Source organism: Octopus bimaculoides, chromosome 21, assembly GCF_046866305.1.
Source record: "Octopus bimaculoides isolate indiv1 chromosome 21, ASM4686630v1, whole genome shotgun sequence".
In the NCBI taxonomy this organism is placed as follows: Eukaryota; Metazoa; Mollusca; class Cephalopoda; order Octopoda; family Octopodidae; genus Octopus; species Octopus bimaculoides.
The window spans coordinates 19,986,913-20,010,322 of NC_142948.1; the positions used below are offsets into that span (position 1 = coordinate 19,986,913).

Here is a 23,410-nt window from a genome sequence, read left to right on the forward strand (position 1 = left end):
AGTTTCTTGGTGAGCAGATTGTGTGGACAACCAACACTTAAAGGGCAAAATAGTCACTTATAAAGAAACCACACCAGTGGGTAAAGACAATGGAAACATACATTACTGTGTGTCTGTGGATTATCGGTTTGTGTTAAGATAAAAATCTCATACTACTTATTTTATTAATCTCTGGTGGGGTGTAAAGTATCTAAACCAGTACTTCTACCCCTTCTGCTTTTCTGTTGTCTTAAGCTGAAAATATAATAAATATATTACTGAAAAGTCACAAAATTGAAGTGAAACAGTTCACTAACCTTAATTCTTCTATTGCTTTTGTGAGCTGTATCATGGCAATAAATTCCATCAGACCAAAGAATGTATTCTGGGAAGTTATATCATAAACCTTTACAATAGAAATAACTGAGTGATTCTTCACAAAATGTGAAGGGAAATAGGCAAGGAGTAATTCATGACATGTCTTGGATAATAATTCTACTATCTTCTCTTCTATAACCCATGGGAAGATCTGAAACCTAAACATTTGATATTGTTGTTTAGCCCTTGGTTAGCCATCATTGAGCAGAAGAATTATGATCAAAAACATTCCAGCTTTGACCATTCCATCCCATCATTTTGTGTATATGTGTATATCAGAGACAATATTGTCCAAAGTATTCTTAAGATAGTTGGGTGTGAGTTGAAGGGAATTTGGCTGCTATTTTTAGGAGGGTAAGTGTTAGATGGGTTCCACTGTGATGAAAAGAGTTCAGTAAAAATGACATCTCTTGAAAAATATAATCTGCTTTCATTAACCTAATCATTTATGATAACAGGTCCATCACCAGTCAGTATACATGTACCCTTTCCAATTCCCCCTACCTTTACCTGCTTTTTACCACCCAGCCACTTGCCATTAACCACAAAACCATACCAAGTTGTCACTAACACACAAATAAGAACTTGGCTATTGTCCTCATCTGCCCAGGTCCAGATTAGTTCAAAAAGAAAACAACACTGAGCAAGAAATGATTACAGCAAGATTTCAATCATTGCCCTTCTTCATATTGAATTATTATAATAATAAAATAAAATTAAAAAAAGGTTTATTTCAGACAACTTTTCAACAATGATCTAGTGAAATGAATAATTAAAACAAAGCAAAAGTGTAACAACTTACTACTTTAATGAATTTTTCTTGTGAAGTAGAAAACTTTTCCGGGAGTTGAGATTTCAATTGAGTATAAAGGATATGACTAAAAGACAGAAGGATACAATTAGAAACAATATATACCACAGATGGCAGTCACCTATCTATAACTTCATATTTGACTAATATTTCATTTCATTGACCTTAGAAGGATGAAAGGCAAAGTTGACATTGGTGTTATTTAGACTCAAATTGTACAGGGTCTGATCAAAATGTATCAGAACTGGTACTATAAAAAGAAAACTACAATACATATCAATTTGGCATGTAATTTCCCTTGAAGTAGTCCCCTTTTGAAACCACACACTTGATGCAGTGTTGTTTCCATTGATGGAAGCATTCCTGGAACTCCTTTTTGGGGGAATAGTGAGCGGCTAACTTGTTGCATTCTCTTGGATTTCCTTGACATCTTGAAATCTTGTTCCTTTCAAGTGGGATTTAATTTTTGGAAAAAGGAAAAAGTTGTGCTTAGTTAAAAACTACTGCAACTGAAAGCAATTTTGGTACAAACTTGGCATGTCTCATACCCAAATCTTCAGTGAGAATAAACTGAAATGAACTAACTAATGTGCACATCCTCCAATTCATGCACAGTGAATCAACAGTCTTTCCAACAGCTGCACTTACATCTGAGATGTTTGCATTAGTTCTGCTGGTTGCAAGTTTTCCAGAACATGCGTCACTCTTGACATTTTGTCAGCTGTTTTGGAAATGTTTGAACCACTTGTACATTCATGTCCAGCTCATACACAGTGGCAGCTGAATTTAGGAGAGGAAGGGAGAGTCTTAAAGGTGACTCAAAATCTGGACATCCTGCAAATGCCACCACTGAGGAAAACATTGTGTTCCCCACAAGGTGAAAGATGACAGGTGATTGATTATAAATCAAATAGTCTATGCTGTTAGCATATCCCATGAGAGAATAAAGAATATTCAGTACAATGAACTTGGTATGATGAAGGTTTCTGCTCAGTGGGTGTCTTGTCTTCAAACATCTGATCAAAAGTGTACCAGGCTGATCACATCACAGGAAAACCTGATATTGTTTGAGGCAGATCCAGCTAGTTTCCTTTAATGTTTCCAAACTCATGATGAGTGTCAGATTTACCAATTTGAGTCAGAGACGAAAAGAAAATTCATATAGTGGAAGCACTCCTCTTCACCTATTCCAAAGAAGGCCAAAGTTGTTTCATCTGCAGGGAAGGTAATGACCTCAGCTTTTTGGAATACAAAAAGCATTGTTTATTGACTATCTTCAGAAGGGCCACACCATCAATGGAGAGTACTATGCCAACTTGCTGAAGTAGTTATGAAGAGCTATCAAGATCAAATGCCCAGGAAAACTGATGAAAGGGGTCTTGATTCATCAGGACAATGCTCCAGCACACAACTCTTTGGTTTCAATGGATGTTGTGCATGACTGGTTTTGAACTGATTGATCACCCTCCTTATTGTCCTTATTTGGCCCCATTTGACTATCATCCCCAACATGAAAAACCACTCGACTGAGAACCAGCATTGCAGTAATGATGACATCATGTCTGTTGTTGATTTTTGTGACCAACAGGATAAAAGTTTGTTCACCAATGGGATCCGAGCACTGCAACACCAATGGAAGAAGTGTGTGGACTGCAACGGAGACTATACTGAAAAATAAACCTCATTTGGTCACATTCCTTGGGAGTGACTTGGTCAGCCCATGGACTTTTCAGCCAACCCTTATATCTACATACTGCAACAAACTGCTCAATAATTTGGTTTGCTTTTGCAGAAGATTGTAAAAAGATGACATTTGTATGATGGTAATTTTGGTTAGTGTCCACATGTCAGGACAGGGAAAATACATACATGCACCACAGTTTCTTAAAGTTTCCACCTTTCAAATTTCACTCACAAAGTATTGGTCAACCTGACACTCTAGTGGAAGAAAAACAGACAATGCCCACATAGTTCTAAAACAGAGCTTCTCAACTGGGATCCATATAAGAATTTGGGGGTTTATGGATGCAATCTAGTAAACTGGGGAACCACAGTAATTTTTCAGGGCTCATGAAAAAATTGTGCTTTAGACCAGTAGTTTCCAATGTGGACCCCTTGAAGAATGGTGCACTCAGACTTAGAAACTTCTTTAAAAAATGCCTTGTCTTTACTAATTTACTAGCAGTATAACCTGACCTTGTCCAGGTGTGACTTATTACTCCATCTACGATAAGTCTTGCTAAGTGAAAATCAACTAAAAAAGAAAGCCTTACAACAAAAAAACCCTTATGATGTAAATATGTTCATAATTCAAAAGATGATGAAATTAATAGGGAAAGTCTAAAGGCTGTTTTGCGTAAAATTATTGAGCGTACGTAAATTTCATCCATCTAATTGGCTATAGAAATGCTTGTGCAAAACAACTTTTTGCGATACCCTGATTATACATAGCAGGATAATCCCTTTTCGCAGGAGCTAAGACGGCAATTGCTGGCGATCTTTTGCTACACAGTTTTGCTTTCTTTCCCCAGCAAACTCTCTTCTTTGTAGGCATAATCTATGTATATATCAAACAGAACAACAAAAGTTATAACAGATGGCAGGGTCGGTACTTTTCACATATCTGTAATTTTTCAGATTAACACCCGCACGATTACCCAACCTTAATCCTAAACCTAATCCTAACACTAACCCTAACCCTAAACCTAACCCTAAAACCCTAACCTTGACCCTAAAACCGTAACCGTAACACTAATCCTAACCCTAACCCCAACACCCTAGTGAAAATCGTGGTATATTAACAAAACATTGACGAACATGAGTTATATTTTACTGAATGATTGTGTACTTGCACGTGTATGCGTTTGAGAGAGGAAGAGGTAGAGAGAGGGGAGAAAGGAATAGAGGTAGTTAAAAGTTTTCTTATGATGGCTTCTTTTCACTGCCTATTAATTACTTCATTAGAAATCTACGGATGCACATATGCACATAATAGAGAAAAATGAAACAAATATGGACGACTTGCTCTGAAACACCACCGAGTGGGGAACACTTCTCGAAAATAACCTGCAGCTGTTTCCTTCAAAATTCCTACATGCTCGAAATGTTACATACATCAAGGTATATTTGTAGAATATTTCACGGTGGAATTTCCGAAAATTGTCCACCACCCACCTCCCAAAACACTTTCACCGAAAATTTTTGTATATTCGGAATCTACATAATAAATACTATATGCATAGAAAATTTCATTAAAAAATATTCATTTTTCTTAAAGTTATGCCCTTCCAAAGTCGGAGTGTACAACTGTGTAGTTATGCCACATTGATGAACAGGAGTTATATTTTTGTGAATGATTGTGTTTACTTGCACGTGTATGCGTTTGAGAGAGCAAGAGAGGAAGAGGGGGAGAAATGAATAGAGAACGAGAGCAATGTGTATGTTGTTGTCACAGATCACGTATGTGTGGTTGTGTGTGTTTTTACGTAACAATGTTATGAAAAATAGGTAAAGAATACTGAGAGGAAAGTTTAATCTATGACTTTGTATGTATCACTTTCTCTCTCTCTCTCCCACTTTTACTCTTACTCTCTATATTATATGTTGAGCGCGTGTGTAAGAATGCCGTTCCAGGTAGAAGGGAAGAAATATAAAAGTTGCTGGAAACAACAGCCAAATCTCCTTTAAATCACACAAAGTAAACGGAATTTTAAAAAATCTAATTACTGCACTGGAAAGTTCACATCGAGAAAATTCCATTGATGTAAAAAATTTTACGAAAAAGTGGAATATGTGGATTTCTATAGATGTAACACACACACACATTCACAAACTCAGCTATACTATAGTTATAGATTTACTACTCTAATTTTCAAAACAAGAACAAAGGAAAAATAATTTAAAAACCTAAAACATTTATCAATGAAACTGGTCATAAAATTTCCTAGAAAGATGAGAGAAATAATAGTGAGCAAGAACAACATCAACAACAATAATAATGATGCTGAGAACAGCAACAAACAAAATTAAAAGAATACATACACACATATACTTGGTATTGATATCAAAGGGCATGATCAGTGCTACCCAAAGCAATCACAGTATATATACGAGGGGATGCTGAAAAATTCCTGGCTTTAAGGGTATTACAAAAGGCCTGGTTGGGGGCCCAACATTCCGAGTTTTTTTTTACATGGCTTAGAAAAACTGAAGGATCACTGCAATAAGTATCTGAATCTGAGGAGCGGGGAGCTACATTGAGTAAAATCATAATGAACTGATTCCTTGTATTTTCTTCTATCCAAAGCCAGAAACTTTTCAGCACCCACTCATATAGGCAAATTGAAAGTAAAAACAAAAACAACAAAAGGACATACACAGTGAATGTATTAGACTGATGCTCAGTTTAAGATGGAAAAATGATGTACATATATACATACATAGATATATAAAAGAGAAGAAAAAGAAAATAGAGATTGGGAAGTTAATAATTGTTTATTATTTACAGCAATTAATACTCAGTAAATATTAAATTTATTTGACCTGAGCATAATATCTTCAGAGGGAAAAAATATACTCTTGGATGTTTTATAAGTGTTTATGGACTCATATCACATGCCCACACACACACAAATATATATATATATTCCCTTCCCCTCCTTTTCCACCCCTCCATCCTATCCCTTCATCAGAGGATCCTACAGGCCTTCCATCGTCTCCAACTAGATCTCATCACCCTCCCTATTTACCTCAATCCATCCTTGCCCTCTTTCAAATGCACCCACAACCCATGTGACCTACTGGTCCGTAGCTCCCTTCTCTTCTCCATTCATTGCCAACACCACCTCCCTCACTGGATCTAACCAACACACATCCGGAACACCTCCTGCACTTCATCCAATATTATATGCTGCATCCAATGCAATCTTTGCAACCATCTATATGTTGGTCAGATGGGCTATAGTAGAAGACACCTGCCCAAGGTGTCATGCAGTGGAACTGAACTCAGAACCATGTGTATACTTTTCATACATACACACACGTTTGGTGTTGGTAATGAACCCACTGCTCTAGGAGGAGGACGGGGAAAAGATGATGATGATAGTATAAATAGATTTTTAAAATTTCAAAATTCTCACCCATCTTTATCTGTGTCCAGCCTGTTAAAGGTCTTTTTCAGTACATCTTTTTCACCAGAATTTATATCCCCTATATCTGTTAACTAGGAAAAGATATGGTTGTAGAACAAGCAAATTTAAATTAAGTTTCAAAATTACATGTTTACAAAACTGCACACAGAGAAATGATTACACACACACACACAAACGATCATACAATCAGTGAACTTGAGCCAAGAAGGGAGAGCCTGTCAGAAATAGTAGTTAAATCTCTCTGAAACTATCATCTTAACAAAGGAATTGTTGTAGTCTGTGATACATATTATCTTGAGAAAAAATGTTAAAAAATGAATCTCAAAATTCTCACCCATATGCAATGGTTATAGCTTGAATGACTTTAATCATAAATCTGCTCAATTAAAGCTGATGTGTTCAAATCCCATCTTGCCAGACCAAGAAAATACTTCATCCTTGATCTTCTGCTCAGCTCAAGTAGTAATAGTGATCTATTAATCCTGGTTACTGCCTCTTATGCAAATTTAAGCATAGAACATATTTAAAAGAAAACTATTTGACTGACAAAAGCACATTTACTCACCACACTATCACTATAATTACCAGTTCACATAGATGTTGTTTGTGTTGTGTTTTCTATCAGTTTTCTACTGCTGCCACAATACCTTCTACTCTGTGAGAAGTTGTTGCATACCTCAATCCCCCAGACCATTCATTATGCACTCATTTTTTTCCTCCTACTCTCATATTTTATACACTATTTCTCTCCCTTGGATCTCATGTTAAGCACTATGCCCCAGTCATCCCAACCCAGAACTACAACTCCTTGGACTTGCCCACATATGTTCAATGTAACATCAACCATTTCAAACTTGCAATACCTGCAAATGTCATGGATGCTGTTTACCTTCCACTTATTAATTAATAAACACGCATTCACATGTTTGATTTTCACAAAGAAATTTCAGTAGTTGAGACGTCTAGAGGATCTAGAAAGCTTGCAAAGACAAGTACAACCTCTTCCTTCAGACCAAATTATTAAAAAGAAATCCCTTCAAAAAAGTTTTAAAATCCTGACAGCTTTTAATTAAACAGAGTTGAAAGGAGGAACAAGTAATATAGCTTTCCCTAAACACATTAGCTCATTAGAAGAGAGGAGAAAGGTTAAAGTAATTGAATTGTAAGATACAATTCAGTTGCTTTAATATGATATTCAGTATCTTAAACAAAATAGTATTATATATAGCTGTAGGCATGGTCATGTAGTTAAGAAGTTTACTTTTCAACTGTGTGATTTTGGCTTACCCTAACCCTAGGGCAAGTATCTACAACTACAGCTCTGAGCCAATCAAAATCTTGTAAGTGAATTTGTAGATAGGAACTGAAAGAAACTCATCACATGCACACACATGTGTATGTGTGTGTTTATATTTGTGGCACTTAAAATACACCATTTTGAGCGTGGCCGTTGCCAGTACCATCTGACTGGCCGTCGTAGGATTTTCGAGCGAGATCGTTGCCAGTGCCCCTGGGCTAGCTCTTGTGTGGGTGATACATGAAATTTTTCGAGTGAGATCGTTGCCAGTGCCCCTGGACTGGCTCTTGTGCGGGTGGCACATAAAATACACCATTTTGAGCATGGCCGTTGCCAGTATCGCCTGACTGGCCTTCGCGCGAGTGACACGTAAAAGCACCCACTACACTCTCTGAGTGGTTCGCGTTAGGAAGGGCATCCAGCTGTAGAAACCCTGCCAAATCAGATTGGAGCCTAGTGTAGCCATCTGGTTTCACCAGTCCTCAGTCAAATCGTCCAACCCATGCTAGCATGGAAAGCGGACGTTAAATGATGATGATGATGTATATGTATATGTGTATATATATGTATGTGTATGTGTGTATATATATATATATATATATATATATATATATATATATATATATATGTATATGTTCAGTTACCAGTTAAATGGTTCACTTTTTTCACTCCTCGTAGCTACATTGTCCATTCATAGTCAAAAGATTCAACAGCTGTGTGTGTGAGGTGGGGATCAGTCAGCCTTGACACTATGCACAGGCAAACCTTGCAGATGACTTAATGACACCATTAACTGTTAAAAGAAATTTTCAAACCACATCTACCCTAACTCTGAATGCACTTATATTTCTACCCACTATTACACCTCCCCTGCCCATCCCACAAAGACATGTATTAAATACACCCTAATGTTAAACACAGCTGCTGAACAAGAAACTGCAGCAAAATTTCTCAAATATTAGATGGTCATGGTTGGAATGCTTTTGAAGATAGATCTGTTTGATCAGAGCTGACCTGGGAAACATTACAACAGTTAATCACACTTTACCATGTTAAAAAAATGAAAACATGCACTAAATAATGTAGTATTCAATATACGAGGGAGTGCTGAAAAGTTCCTGGGTTTGGGTAAAAGAAAATACAGGAGGATCAGTTCATTGTGATTTTATTCAACATATTCCCCTCTCAAATTCACACCCTTATTCAGTTTTTCTAAGTCCTGTAAAAGAATTTGGAAGGTTGGGCCTCCAACCAGGCCTTTGATGATACCCTTAAAGCCAGGAGCTTTTCAGTACCTCCTTGTATATATGTGGCTGGATTTATCTTGATGTATGCCAGCAAATCCTTTGCAACATGATGATTTATAACCCTTCCGACAATTCCATCTTTGCCTGCTGGTCTGGTTTTCTTCCTGTGCCTGGTACAGATCAAACAACTTGATCTATGTCTCCATGTTCCATTTGGAAAGTGACCTCATATTGATATCTATGCCACTGTATACACTTGTTATTACCTACAGTTTACACTCCATGCCACCCCCTCCTACACCCCACCTCATTCTCTCGTATCTCTTGGTATTTATATAAGATGCTTGCATGTTTGTGATTCGTATTTTGACCCTGTCTTAAGATGTGTTTCATGGGATTAAATGCTCTGTAAAACAGCATTTATGAATTGCATTTAGTTTTACATCATTAATTACTTACCAAATAGAGAAATATGACAAAAATAGAATAAAAGAATACCAAGTTAATACTTAATGTTTTTCTTACATTATGATGTGCTCTTTATTTTATATCGTGAGATGAATAGTAGATGTATAGACAGATATATATATCATCATCATCATCATCATCGTTTAACGTCCGCTTTCCATGCTAGCATGGGTTGGACGATTTGACTGAGGACTGGTGAAACCGGATGGCAACACCATACAGTGAGGGAAATAAATATTCTACATGTCAAAATTCTTTATTTATTTAATTTCTAATTAACATAAATGGGATACACCAATACTATATTTGCATACACATGCATAAACTAAGAATATGCAAAAGAAACTTAATAAATTATAGTAACTAAGGAATTTATATTCAATTATAAATATTTAGGGGTGAAAAAAGTATTTGTACAGAACATAAATAACCGATAATTCTGATTTAATACTTTGTAGCATAACCATTATTCAGTTTCACTTCTACCAATCTCTTCTTGTAGTTCTTAATCAATGACTCGCATGTTTCTTTAGGAATTTTTTCCCGTTCTTCTTGACAAATTTTCTTCAAATCTGGAATGCATGTTGGGGCTCTTGAATGAATTTTAATTTTCAAATAACGCCACAAATTTTCAATGGGGTTCAAGTCAGGTGACTGGCTTGTCCATTCTAATAATTTTATATTGTGATCGACAATCCATTTTTTGGTAGACTTCGCCATGTGCTTAGGATTGTTATCCTGTTCTAAAACCAACCCTTCACAAAGCTGGAGCTTTTCTCCAGAGTCTCATAAATTATTGTTCAAAATATTTTGGTACATCTCAAAGGAAGGTTAACTAGGAAGTTAGTTTTTGTATGTAGCAGATGTTCAGGAGCTATAAACACTGTAAATGTGCAGAAAACAACTGCCACATTCTAGGGAGAAAAACTAGAAGTGGTTGATAGCTTCCGCTATCTTGGTGACCAAATTAGCAGTGGGGGTGAAAGTGTAGCTGCTAGAATTAGAATAGCTTGGGCAAAGTTCAGAGAGCTCTTACCTCTGCTGGCGACAAAGGGTCTCTCTCTCAGAGTAAAAGGCAGATTGTATGACGCATGTGTACGAACAGCTGTGCTTCATGGCAGTGAAACATGGGCCGTGACTGCTGAGGACATGCGTAGGCTCACAAGGAATGAAGCCAGTATGCACCAATGGATGTGTAATGTCAGTGTGCATACTAGACAGAGTATCCGTACCGTGAGAGAAAAGTTGAACTTACGAAGCATCAGTTGTGGTGTGCAAGAGAGACGATTGCGCTGGTATGGTCATGGATGAGGATAGCTGTGCGAAAAAGTACCACACCTTAGCAGTTGAGGGAACCTGCGGAAGAGGTAGGCCCAGGAAGACCTGGGATGAGGTGGTGAGGCATGACCTTTGAACATTGGGCCTCACCGAGGCGATGACTTCTGACCGAGACCTTTGGAAATATGCTGTGCGTGAGAAGACCCGGCAAGCCAAGTGAGACCTAAATCTATAGCCTCAGCCAGTCCACTTATGCGTACCTTCCTTCATTGGACACCAAACCAAAATGGAAACTAAACTCCACTTGCAAAGACCTGTTGAGGCAAGTGAAATCGAAATCGAGTTAAATTCGACAACTGGCACCCATGCCAACGCCGTCTCCTTCATTGGACACGAAACTCAGCTTGCGAAAACTTATTGGGGCAAGCGAAATCGAAATCGTGATGGCACCTGTGCCCAGCGTCGCCTTTCTGGCACTTGTGCCCACAGCATGTGTATGGACCTTCGAGTGGGATCGTTGCCGGTGCCCCTGGACTGGCTCTTGTGCGGGTGGCACATAAAATACACCATTGAGCGTGGCCGTTGCCAGTACCGCCTGACTGGCCTTCATAGGATTTTCGAGCGAGATCGTTGCCAGTGCCCCTGGACTGGCTCTTGTGCGGGTGGCACATAAAATATACCATTTTAAGCGTGGCTGTTGCCAGTACCGCCTGACTGGCCATCGTGGGATTTTCGAGCGAGATCGTTGCCAGTGCCCCTGGACTGGCTCATGTGCGGGTGACACATGAAATGCACCATTTTGGGCGTGGCTGTTGCCAGTGCCGCCTGGCTGGCCTTCATGGGATTTTCAATCGAGATCGTTGCCAGTGCCCCTGGACTGGCTCTTGTGCGAGTGACACATGAAATTTTTCGAGCGAGATCGTTGCCAGTGCCCCTGAACTGGCTCTTGTGCTGGTGACACATGAAATTTTTCAAGCGAGATCGTTGCCAGTGTCACTGGACTGGCACTTGTGCAGGTGACACAAGAAATTTTTCTAGCAAGATCGTTGCCAGTGCCCCTGAACTGGCTCTTGTGCGGGGCCGTCATAGGATTTTCAAGCGAGATCGTTGCTAGTGCCCCTGGACTGGCTCTTGTGCAGGTGACACAAGAAATTTTTCTAGCAAGATCGTTGCCAGTGCCCCTGAACTGGCTCTTGTGCGGGGCCGTCGTAGGATTTTTGAGCGAGATCGTTGCCAGTGCCCCTGAACTGGCTCTTGTGCGGGGCCGTTGTAGGATTTTTGAGCGAGATCGTTGCCAGTGCCCCTGGACTGGCTCATGTGTGGGTGACACATGAAATGCACCATTTTGGGCGTGGCCGTTACCAGTGCCGCCTGGCTGGCCTTCATGGGATTTTCGTTTGAGATCGTTGCCAGTGCCCCTGGACTGGCTCTTGTGCGAGGCCGTCGTAGGATTTTCGAGCAAGATCGTTGCCAATGCCCCTGGACTGGCTCTTGTGCGGGGCCGTCGTAGGATTTTCGAGCGAGATCGTTGCCAGTGCCCCTGGGCTAGCTCTTGTGTGGGTGATACATGAAATTTTTCGAGCAAGATCGTTGCCAGTGCCCCTGGACTGGCTCTTGTGCGGGTGGCACATAAAATACACCATTTTGAGCATGGCCGTTGCCAGTATCGCCTGACTGGCCTTCGTGCGGGTGACATGTAAAAACACCCACTACACTGAGTGGTTGGCATTAGGAAGGGCATCCAGCTGTAGAAACTCTGCCAAATCAGATTGGGGCCTCGTGTAGCCATCTGGTTTCACCAGTCCTCAGTCAAATCGTCCAACCCATGCTAGCATGGAAAGCGGACGTTAAACGACGATGATGATCTTTGCATTCATTCTACCATCTATCACATGTAAATTGCCAGTGTCATTTGCAGAGAAACAACTCCACACACTGATGTTGCCACCTCCAAACTTTATGGTAGGAATTGTGCTTATCACCATATAGGCGGTACCATCTTTCTTCCAAACATGGCTACGCGAATTTCGTCCAAACAATTCAATTTTCGACTTGTCTGTCCATAGAACATTTTCCCAGAACGTATCAGATTTATCTTCATGTTCATAAACAAATCTTAAACGGGCATCTCTATGCCTTTTAGTCAACAGCGGAGTTTTTCTAAGAGAGCATGACTTCAGTTCATTCCTATGAAGTTCATAGTGTAACACTAGTCCCTGAAGCTAACAAATCTTCTTGCAACTCCTTTCTGGTGATCATTGCGTGTTTTCGATTCTTTGCTTCATTTTTCTTGAAGATCTAGGGAAAATCTTGCATGGTGCACCGGATCTTATTCTGTTTTCAACATTTCCTGATTTTTTATATCTTTGAATAAATGAAGATATGGTAGAAAATGGAATACAAAGGGTCTCTGATATTTTCCTGTAACTTTTACCTGCTTTCCACTGTTCAATAATTAAGTTTTTCACTGAATTTGTGAGTTCTTTACTTTTTGCCATTATTACAATACTACTTTATGTTGTCTCAGTGCTGAATGAAGAAGCTAGTGTTTTGACACTTAAAAATGACTATTGATAAGATTGGAACAAATGAGAAAGTTCTAGTAAAAAAAATATTATTTTAACAGTATTTTGTGGCATAGAAAATCATAAATTTATTCTGTATGAATACTTTTTTCACCCCTAAATATTTATAATTGAATATAAATTCATTAGTTACTGTAATTTATTAGTTTCTTTTGCATATTCTTAGTTTATGTATGTGTATGCAAATATAGTATTGGTATATCCCATTTATGTTCATTAGAAATTAAATAAATAAAGAATTTTGACATGTACGAATATTTATTCCCCCCCCCCCCACTGTATATATACCCAACACTGATCCTGGTTGTGATCATGGTGGTTATCATAGTCATCATTGTCATTCTTATTGTTTACTGTCGACAACAGCAATAACAGTAATAGTAGTAGTAGTAGTAGTAACAGCAGCAACAACAACAACAATAAAAACAGCAGCAAAACCCTGCAACTCTTGCACCATAGAGTAATTTGCACTGTTTTCTGCATATGCATTTTTGCCTTCACTTTTTCCAAATCTTCCTCTTCCACCTCAATGGATTCTTCATCCTCAATTGAGAGCTTGTTTGGTCCTTTTTTTGTTCTTTTTAAACAAGATTTTATTGTTTATTTTCTTTGTTGATTATTTTTACTCAAAATCTCTGCTATTCATCATCCCAAATTCGATAAAAGAAAGTCCATAGCCAAAGGACTTGGATCAGTTTTAAATTATCTGCCACCTCTTTCTTTCCCTCTCAAAATTTTGCTTCCTTTTCTTCTTCTAAACTCTTTAGCATTTAAACTGGCCCCATCTGGTCCAAATATTCTATGTTAAAACTAACCAGATTCAGCCTCTTACACCAACCTACAATATCTTTTCAACCCTTTAGTGTTTAATCCAGCCATATCTGGTCTGAATATTCTACCTGTTTTATGGTAAAACTGACCATATCCAACAAAAATATGGCATGTAAAAGGCACCATTCGAGCATTGGGCCACATGGAGGCAATGTGGCCGATGCTGGTGTCACATAACTGGCACCTGTGCTGGTGACACGTAAAAAGCAACATTCGAGCAATGGATTTCACGGAAGCAATGTAGCTGATGCTAGTGTCACATAAATGGCACCCGTGTTGGTAGCATGTAAAAGCACTCATTACACTCTCAGAATGGTTGGTGTTAAGAAGGGCATCCAGAAACTGTCAAATCAGACTGGAGTCTGGTGCAGCCCCTCAGCTTACCAGCCCTGGTCAAACCGTCCAACCCATGCCAGCATGGATAACAGACATTAAATGATAATATATATGTACAGTAGTTCCCCAGTATTTGCAGGGGTTACATTCCCAGACCTCCTGCAAATAGTGAAAATCTGCGAATATTGGACGTGGTCCATAAAAATGCCTATAAATATCAAAATATGACGTTATATATAATAATAATAATTTAATAAAAAATAAAGTAAAATGTACGGTTAATCACCAATAATGAATGATATTGATTTAAGATAATGATGGTGAAAATAATGAAGATAATAACTGCACAGCAAAGAAGATTTAAAGCTCTTCGAGTGATACCTCTTCTCCAGGTGTTTTAGGAGATGTTGCATCTTTGTGCAAGGCTTTTTTGGTGGGCTTGAGGAATATTGTGATAGGAAGTTGCTGTCGTGGTTTCTTCATGGTGGTAAGGAGAATTTTATATGTCTGCATGGCAGCATCAATGGATTTTTCAATTGGAGAGATTGAACCATATAGGTTCCGCCTTCCCTTGCGGAAGCATGGAATCCCTATATTGTTCAATCTGCATTGTTGATATCCTCGTGCTGAATATCTTCAGGTAAGAAGCCTTCATAGTCCTGGACACACTCTAGCCACATCTTCTTCCAGCATGCGATGAGGGTTTCTTTTTACATGTCTTTAAGAACATGAAGTTACACCAGTACTCCTTTAACTTGAAATTCTTGTCTGAATCCAATGTGTCCACAAGGTGTTTGAGAGTTCCAAGTGTAAAGTGCCTTGACGGCATGGATTATGCCTTGATCCATAGGTTGGATGAGGGAGGTGGTGTTGGCAGGGAGGAACTTGATTTGGACTCACTCATGATTCAAATCCAAAAAGTGACCATCAGCATTATCTATAAGAAGCAACACCTTGGATTTCATACAGACATTTTGGAGGTATTTCTTGGCTTGAGGGATGAAGCATTGGTGGGACCAATTCAAAGTTAGACTTTTGGCAATCCAGGCCTTGGGGTTGTGCATCCAGTGGACAGGCATCAGGTTTTTATTCTTATTTTTGAAGACCCTTGGGTTCACAGACTTGTAGATAAATCCTGGTTTCATCATGAAGTCAGTAGCATTGCCACCCACAATTAGCGTTACTCTGTTTTTCTTAAATTCTGGGGCTCTGGCTTCGTCCTTCATGATGTATATTCTCGAAGGCATCCTCTTCCAGAACAAGCCAGTCTCATCCATATTGAAAACCTACTCCAGCTTGTATCCCTTGTCCTCAATGATGTACCAGGAGGTTTTGAGGTACTTCTTGCCAGCTTCTTTGTCAGCTGATGCTGTCTTTCCATGCAGGGAAACACACTTTATTTTAAACCGTTTCTAGGAACGGTCAAACCCTTCCTTGCTGGTTTGAAAATCCTCAGGCTCTGGTGCTGTCAATGGTCTTGGTTACAGTTCTTCGGTGCCTTCTACTCCATCTCCTCTGTGTCAAACTGCTGGTATAATTTCAGCACTTTCTCACGAATGATGTTACCATTCAAGGAGATGTTTTTCTCCTTGCAGTCACTGATCCACAATGCCAAGGCAGATTCCATCCTGATGAAGTGCTTATTTCTCACTATTGTTATGTTTTTGGCACTTCCACAGAAACTTACTGCTATAGTAGTCCTGATCGTCACCTCATTCTTTATGTAGCATATGGTGCTTTCATTGACAACATAATAGCGACTTACTTCAACATAACTTTTACCTTCCCGGAACATATCCAGTAGATGTACCTTCTTGTGGAGAGTCATAACCTTTTTCTGGCACTTAGGTTCACTGCTAAGAGCCTTAGAAGGTGTAGGTCATTTGGGCGGCATCATAGGGCTTTAATAACATGCTGCAAAAAACACAGCACTCAACAAAATACTCGAGAGAGTTACTGGACGCAGTTTTTCCCAAAATAACCTACAAAATCTTCGTTTTGTCTAATATTCGCATATCACCAATGGGAGATTGAGCAGAGATTAAAAATAATTATGGTTTTGAAAAATTTAGTTTGTATTACCACTAGATACAGTAATCTATACTATAATAATAATGATGATGATGATGATGATGATGTTGATGATAAGAGAGAGGAACCAGCAAGTAACCTAATTTCAATGAGGCTATATTGTCTTACGACCTTAAAAATTATCTTGTTGAAATAAACAATGTGTATGATCAAATGAAGCGATGATTTTTAAAAAAGCACTGGTATAAAATTAACGTTCAGTCTCATGTTGTATATATTTTTGATCTGTCATCGCCAGCCCAAATAATACTGGTGCAATACACAAGGAGAAAAACATCTCCTTGAATGGTAACATCATTTGTGAGAAAGTGCTGAAATTATACCAGCAGTTTGACAGAGGAGACGGAGTAGAAGGTACCAAAGAACTGCAACCAAGACCATTGACAGCACCGGAGCCTGAGGATTTTCAAGCCAGCAAGGAATGACTGTTTCTAGAAATGGTTTAAAATAAAGTGTGCTTCCCTGCATGGAGAGACAGCATCAGCTGACAAAGAAGCTTGCAAGAAGTACCTTGAAACCTCAAGGCACATCATTGAGGACAAGGGATACAAGTCGGAATAGGTTTTCAATATGGATGAGACTGGCTTGTTCTGGAAGATGTCTTCCAGAATGTACATCATGAAGGATGAAGCCAAAGCCCCAGGATTTAAGAAGCCATGGATGTTGTAGCATGGAAATCTAGATTTACTTACAGAGATAGTAACTGAGTAGTAACCTGAGGAGATACATATAGATCTTCTTATACAGGTAAATCGTTACATAATTTAATTTAAACTTAACTTTAAATCCTGTATATACGAGGATCTGTATGTATCGAAACATTTGTAGTGATCAAAAAGCTGCCTAACTGTACTTACTCTTCCTTTTGACTCTTAGCCCAACTATTTAAGGAGCAAGTCAGTTTAGATGAGATGCAGTTTGGGTTTGTGCCTGGGAAAAGCACCATTGATGCTATATTTCTGGTAAGACAGCTTCAGGAGAAATACCTAGCCAAGGATAAACCTCTGTACCTGGCTTTCGTTGACATGGAGAAAGCCTTCAACAGGATCCCGCAATCTCTCATCTGGTGGTCAATGAGGAAACTAGGTATAGAAGAATGGTTAGTGAGAGCTGTGCGAGCCATGTACAAAGACTCTGTCAGTAAAGTGAGGGTAAGCAATGAGTACAGTCAAGAATTCCAGGTGGAGGTAGGGGTCCACCTCAGCCCTCTCCTATTTATCATAGTCCTCCAGGCTATCATCATCATCATCATCATCGTTTAACGTCCGCTTTCCATGCTAGCATGGGTTGGACGACTTGACTGAGGACTGGTGAAACCGGATGGCAACACCAGGCTCCAGCTATAACAGAGGAATTCAAGACAGGATGCCCCTGGGAGCTCCTCTATGCTGATGACCTTGCACTAATTGCTGAGTCACTATCAGAACTAGAAGAGAAGTTTCAGGTGTGGAAGCAAGGACTAGAATCGAAGAGCCTTAGAGTCAAACTAGCTAAAACCAAAGTCCTAATAAGTAGGAAGGTAGACAAAACACAAACCCCTCCAGGTAGATGGCCCTGCTTGATCTGTAGAAAAGGCATAGGTAGAAACTCTATAAGATGCACCCAGTGCAAGCTATGGACACATAAGAAGTGCAACAATATCAAAGGAAGGTTAACTAGGAAGCTAGTTTTCGTTTGTAGCAGATGTTCAGGAGCAATAAACACTGAAAATGTGCAGAAAACAACTTCTGCCACATTCCAGGGAGAAAAACTAGAAGTGGTTGATAGCTTCCGCTATTTTGGTGACTAAATTAGTAGCGGGGTGGGTGCGCTGAAAGTGTAGTTGCTAGAATAAGAATAGCCTGGGCAAAGTTCAGAGAGCTCTTACCTCTGCTGGCGACAAAGGGTCTCTCTCTCAGAGTAAAAGGCAGACTGTATGACGCATGTGTACGAACAGCCATGCTTCATGGCAGTGAAACATGGGCCGTGACTGCTGAGGATATGCGTAGGCTCGCAAGGAATGAAACCAGTATGCTCCGATGGATGTGTAATGTCAGTGTGCATACTAGACAGAGTGTTAATACCTTGAGAGAAAAGTTGAACTTACGAAGCATCAGTTGTGGTGTGCAAGAGAGATGATTGCGTTGGTATGGTCATGTAGTGAGAATGGATGAGGATAGCTGTGTGAAAAAGTGCCACACCCTAGCTGTTAAGGGAACCTGTGGAAGAGGTAGGCCCAGGAAGACCTGGGATGAGGTGGTGAGGCACGATCTTCGAACATTGGGCCTCACCGAGGCGATGACTTCTGACCGAGACCTTTGGAAATATGCTGTGCATGAGAAGACCTGGCAAGCCAAGTGAGACCTAAATCGAAGGCCTCAGGCAGCCCACTTATACGTACCTTCCTTCATTGGACACTAAACTCCGCTTGCGAAGACCTGTTGAGGCAAGTGAAATCGAAATCAAATTAAATTCGATGACTGGCACCCATGCCAACATTGTCTCCTTCATTGGAAACGAAACTTGGCTTGCGAAGACCTATTGGGGCAAGCGAAAGCGAAACTGTCAATGGCACCTGTGCCTAGCATCGCCTTCCTGGCACTTGTGCTGGATGGCACATGTAAGGACATTCGAGCGAGATCATTGCCAGTACCGCCGAACTGGCTCCTGTGCAGGTGGCACGTAAAATACACCATTCTGAATGTGGCCGTTGCCAGTACCGCCTGACCGGTGGCACATAAAAGCACCCACTACACTCTCGGAGTGGTTGGCGTTAGGAAGGGCATCCAGCTGTAGAAACTCTGCGAAATCAGATTGGAGCCTGGTGTAGCCATCTGGTTTCACCAGTTCAGTCAAATCGTCCAACCCATGCTAGCATGGAAAGCGGACATTAAACGATGATGATGATGATGATGATGATATCTTTCATTCAACTATGGTAGTAACTGAATAATATTCTTAAGGCCGCAATTTACTCACATGCAGCATTTTTTCGAGTTTGTTGCAAATTCAGTTCTTAACCAAATTGAAAACTGTTAACATTTTTGAAGAGGACTGGTCCCTAGCAACATTTTGGCATAGAAAATTGAGATTTGTTCCAGTAGAAAAAATTTACATCAAAATTTGTAGCAATGTTATAGGCGGGTAAGGAACGCCACCAATCAAGATTAGATCTAAATAACTTTTTTTATTTCAAAGGCAAAATATATTTATCCTAGCTTCAATGATAGAAGAAAGCATGAAGAATTTCATAGTTTTGGTCCCATGCAACAAAAATTTGTATCAAAAAAGTTGTGAGGTAAAATATGAAATAAAATATAAGGCAAAAAATTGGATTTAAGTATAATTAACTTTTTTTATTTTAAAAACAAACTATATTTTAATTAGCTTAAATGATAGAGCTCAATTCAAGGAATTTCATGGCATCAATCTCATGCAATGAAGTTTTAAAAGAAAAAAAGTTATGAGTGTTTGTTTCTCAAATTTGAGGGTTATAATATAGTTCTATATGTTTTTATGAATATAGTTCTATAAGGGACTTTTAATATATGTCAGCGGCATCAAAATAAGGAAAAAATTATTAATGACACTTCTAATTGACATATTTGACACATTATTAATTAGCATAATAACATAGCCTGGAAAAAACATGGACTACATGGAAAAATGCGAGCAACATATTCTTATGATTATAAAACTGGAAAAGTATGGGACAAGTTATTACATCTGGTAAAGTACAGAACAATAAAATTTTTGCTTAAAATATTGCAGCTAAGGAGAAAATTTGAAAATTTAAAATTATTTGATTTTAATTTACAAAGTAACATTATAATTAAAAAGGTACCAACATTTTGTTAAAATATTGACACTAGAATACTTAAAAAATGAGTTCCAGAAGTACCAATATAGCTAAAGTTTTATGCAAAATAGAATAGTATATATGGTAGGCAAATTCATTATGTAAAAAATAGACATTAGGTCAAGATTAAAAATGTGAAGATTTGGCAATAACTTAGGCAATAACTCAGGCAAATTTTACTGTGAATTTGCAGTTATAGGTAGATTTTACTGTAGTATATAACTAATTTTTGTATTATTCTATTTATTGTACTAATTATGTACTACTATTATTTTCTATAACCTATTTTCAAATTTTGAATTATTAATTAATAATTAAAATAATGAATTTTTTTGAAATGCAAAAAATATTTTAATTGAGTTATTTTAATTTTTTAATAGAAGTAACAAGCAATAACAAATAGAAGTAACAACTTGTAATAAAATTTTTAGTTTTAATAAAAGCTATTATTTTCTAAATCTAATCCTTAGCTGCAATATTTTAAGTAAAAATTTTCTTGTTCTGTACTTTACCAGATGTAATAACTTGTCCTGTACTTTTCCAGTTTTATATTCTTAAGAATATTACTTCTCTTGCTCACATTTTTCCATGTAATATATATATACTCTCACTACAAAGCAAGGTTGTTGTTGTTGAGAGATAAATACAGCAAGAGAGGGAGAGGGAGTGCGTATGTTTGAAATATAGATAGATGTAACTATACTAATTAGCAAGCTTTGATTGAAAATATGAATAAGAGATACAAGATACAGTGTACATGTATCTAAAACAATCAAGCGACGTGATGCATGGCTATTCTAATCAGTGGGTGCTTCAACTGCGAAGTGGTGTCCAGTAAGCTGGCAAATACAGTATATTGCTATTAATAATTTAGCCTTAAAAAGTGTGAAAGAATATATATTACAACAAAAAAAGCCATAAAAGATCACAGATGATATTTACAATCCCAGGACTGCGAATGCCAAACCGTGAATAAGCAGGGGTACACTGTGTGTATATGTGTGTGTGTGTATATATATATATATATATATGTATATATATATATATATACTCTTTTATTTATTTCATCCCTGAGGCTGGGGTACCACCAGTGCTTATATATATATATATATATATATATATATATATATATAAGTGTCCTGAGAGAAATGTTGAACATAAGAAGTATGAGATGTGGTGTACAACAGAGATGACTGTGCTGGTATAGTCATGTGCTGCATATGGTGAGGAGAGCTGTATGAAGAAGTGTCACACCCTAACAGTAGAAGGAACCTGTGGAATAGGGAGACCCAGGAAGACATGGGATGAGGTGGTGAAGTACAACCTTCGAACGTTGAGCCTCACAGAGGCAATGACAAGAGACTGAAACCTTTGGAGATATGCTGTGATTAAGAAGGCCCAGCAAGTAAAGTGAGATCACAGCTGTAGCCTATACCAGTGTCGCAAAACCAGTCCATTTTAAAAGTACCTTTGAATGTCTGGGCGATACGCTGTGCTTGAGAAGACATATTGAGTCAAAACCTTGCCAGATCAGATTGGAGCCTGGTACAGCTTACTGGCTTGTCAGTCCCCCAGTCAAACCGTCCAACCCGTGCCAGCATGGAAAACGGACGTTAAACAATGATGATGATGTATGTCTATATGTGTGTGTGTGTGTGTGTATATATATATATATATATATATATATATATATATATATATACATACACACACACACACACACATATATATATATATATAAAATAATATAATATATATATATATGCATATATATACATACATACATGTACATACTTACATATATATGCATATTCACATGCATATATGGGTATAGGATGTCAAAAAATGTAAACAACATGAATTACAAAAACATGGAAAACGAACTGTTTTTGAACAACGAAAGAAACAAATAGAAAAACAAGTCAGGCAACATAAAGAACAATCCCTATATCAGTTGTCCACTGTTTTATCTACTCTGCATTTAGAGTATTAGGACAAGATGCATCTTCGTCAAAACAGTCGTTCCCACAAAGCAAATTAAATAAAATTTGAGATTTGTGGAGGGTCAAAGTTGGTAACAAAAACAGGACAGTTAAAACAAATGATAAGGGCTGTTAAGCCATAATGAGGTGAAGTGGTGAACACTGGAGAACAAGCTTTGACAGGAGACAGACAAAAATGTGTGCTATCCCTTGTAGCTGAACAAGAAGAAAGAAATTCGAGTTAGGAGAAGAAAGATGGCCACTGGTCATGTGTGAGCAATGAGAGAGTCAAGGAGGAAGTGTGAGAGAGAGAGGGGGGGGGGGGAGATAGAGAACAGTGAAGGGGGGGGAGAAGAATTAGAGAAAGGGTGGGAGAGAAAAAAAGAATATAGAAAGAGGAAAGGAGAAAGGAATAGAGATAGTGATAAAATAGTGTCACATCAGAATTATTAAGATAAAACGTACTTGGAAATGGATGCGTGGCATTTATGTATGTATATATATATATACATAGATATATATATATGGATACATAAATATAAACATACATACATATATATATATATATATATATATATATATATATATATACATATAGATACATACATATATACATATACATATATATATTAGAAATAACGAATTTCTAAATCTCTCAGAGAGACTTAAGCAGTAGTGATGCGATAAAGTAGTTGTATACTGCCAACTTAACGTGACAGTCCCAATAAGGGAATATACTACTGCTGTTTAGCCCTAGGAAGCCAGCCGGTCGTGCTACTTCAGGCTGATGACGAGCAAAGACTCAGAAACATGTCCCTGAATGCAGGCTGGGCTGGCTGGAGGAGTTTGTCTCCCCTTCATAAGGATAAGGGCACAGAAAGTGTGTCAAGGCCTAATAGGAGGCGGTCTGGCTTCCTAGGGCTAAACAACAGTAGTATATTCCCTTATTGGGACTGTCACGTTAAGTTGGCAGTATACAACTACTTTATATATATACACATACATATACAGGGGTTGGACAAAATAATGGAAACACCTTAAAATTTCAAACAAATTTATTTTAATATGGGGTAGGACCGCCTTTGGCAGTAATTACGGCTTGAATTCTACAAGGTATGGACTTGTACTAAGTTTGAATT

The 23,410-nt window shown here is 38.4% G+C and overlaps 1 protein-coding gene across 10 annotated transcripts in view; it reads right to left on the reverse strand.

The window, feature by feature from the left end:
• LOC106877675 (uncharacterized) overlaps window positions 1-23,410 on the reverse strand; it is a 123,725-nt gene that overhangs the window by 6,769 nt on the left and 93,546 nt on the right. For 8 of the 10 annotated variants that reach the window (XM_089338889.1, XM_052975337.2, XM_052975336.2 and 5 more), the window contains 3 exons: window positions 6,307-6,389; window positions 1,160-1,235; window positions 297-385 (listed from right to left, as the gene is read on the reverse strand). In XM_089338889.1, the coding sequence (XP_089195015.1) occupies window positions 297-385; window positions 1,160-1,235; window positions 6,307-6,389 (248 nt within the window). The remainder of the gene's footprint in view (window positions 1-296; window positions 386-1,159; window positions 1,236-6,306; window positions 6,390-23,410) is intronic. The other 2 variants (XM_052975333.2, XR_008266439.2) reach the window with 2 other exon arrangements.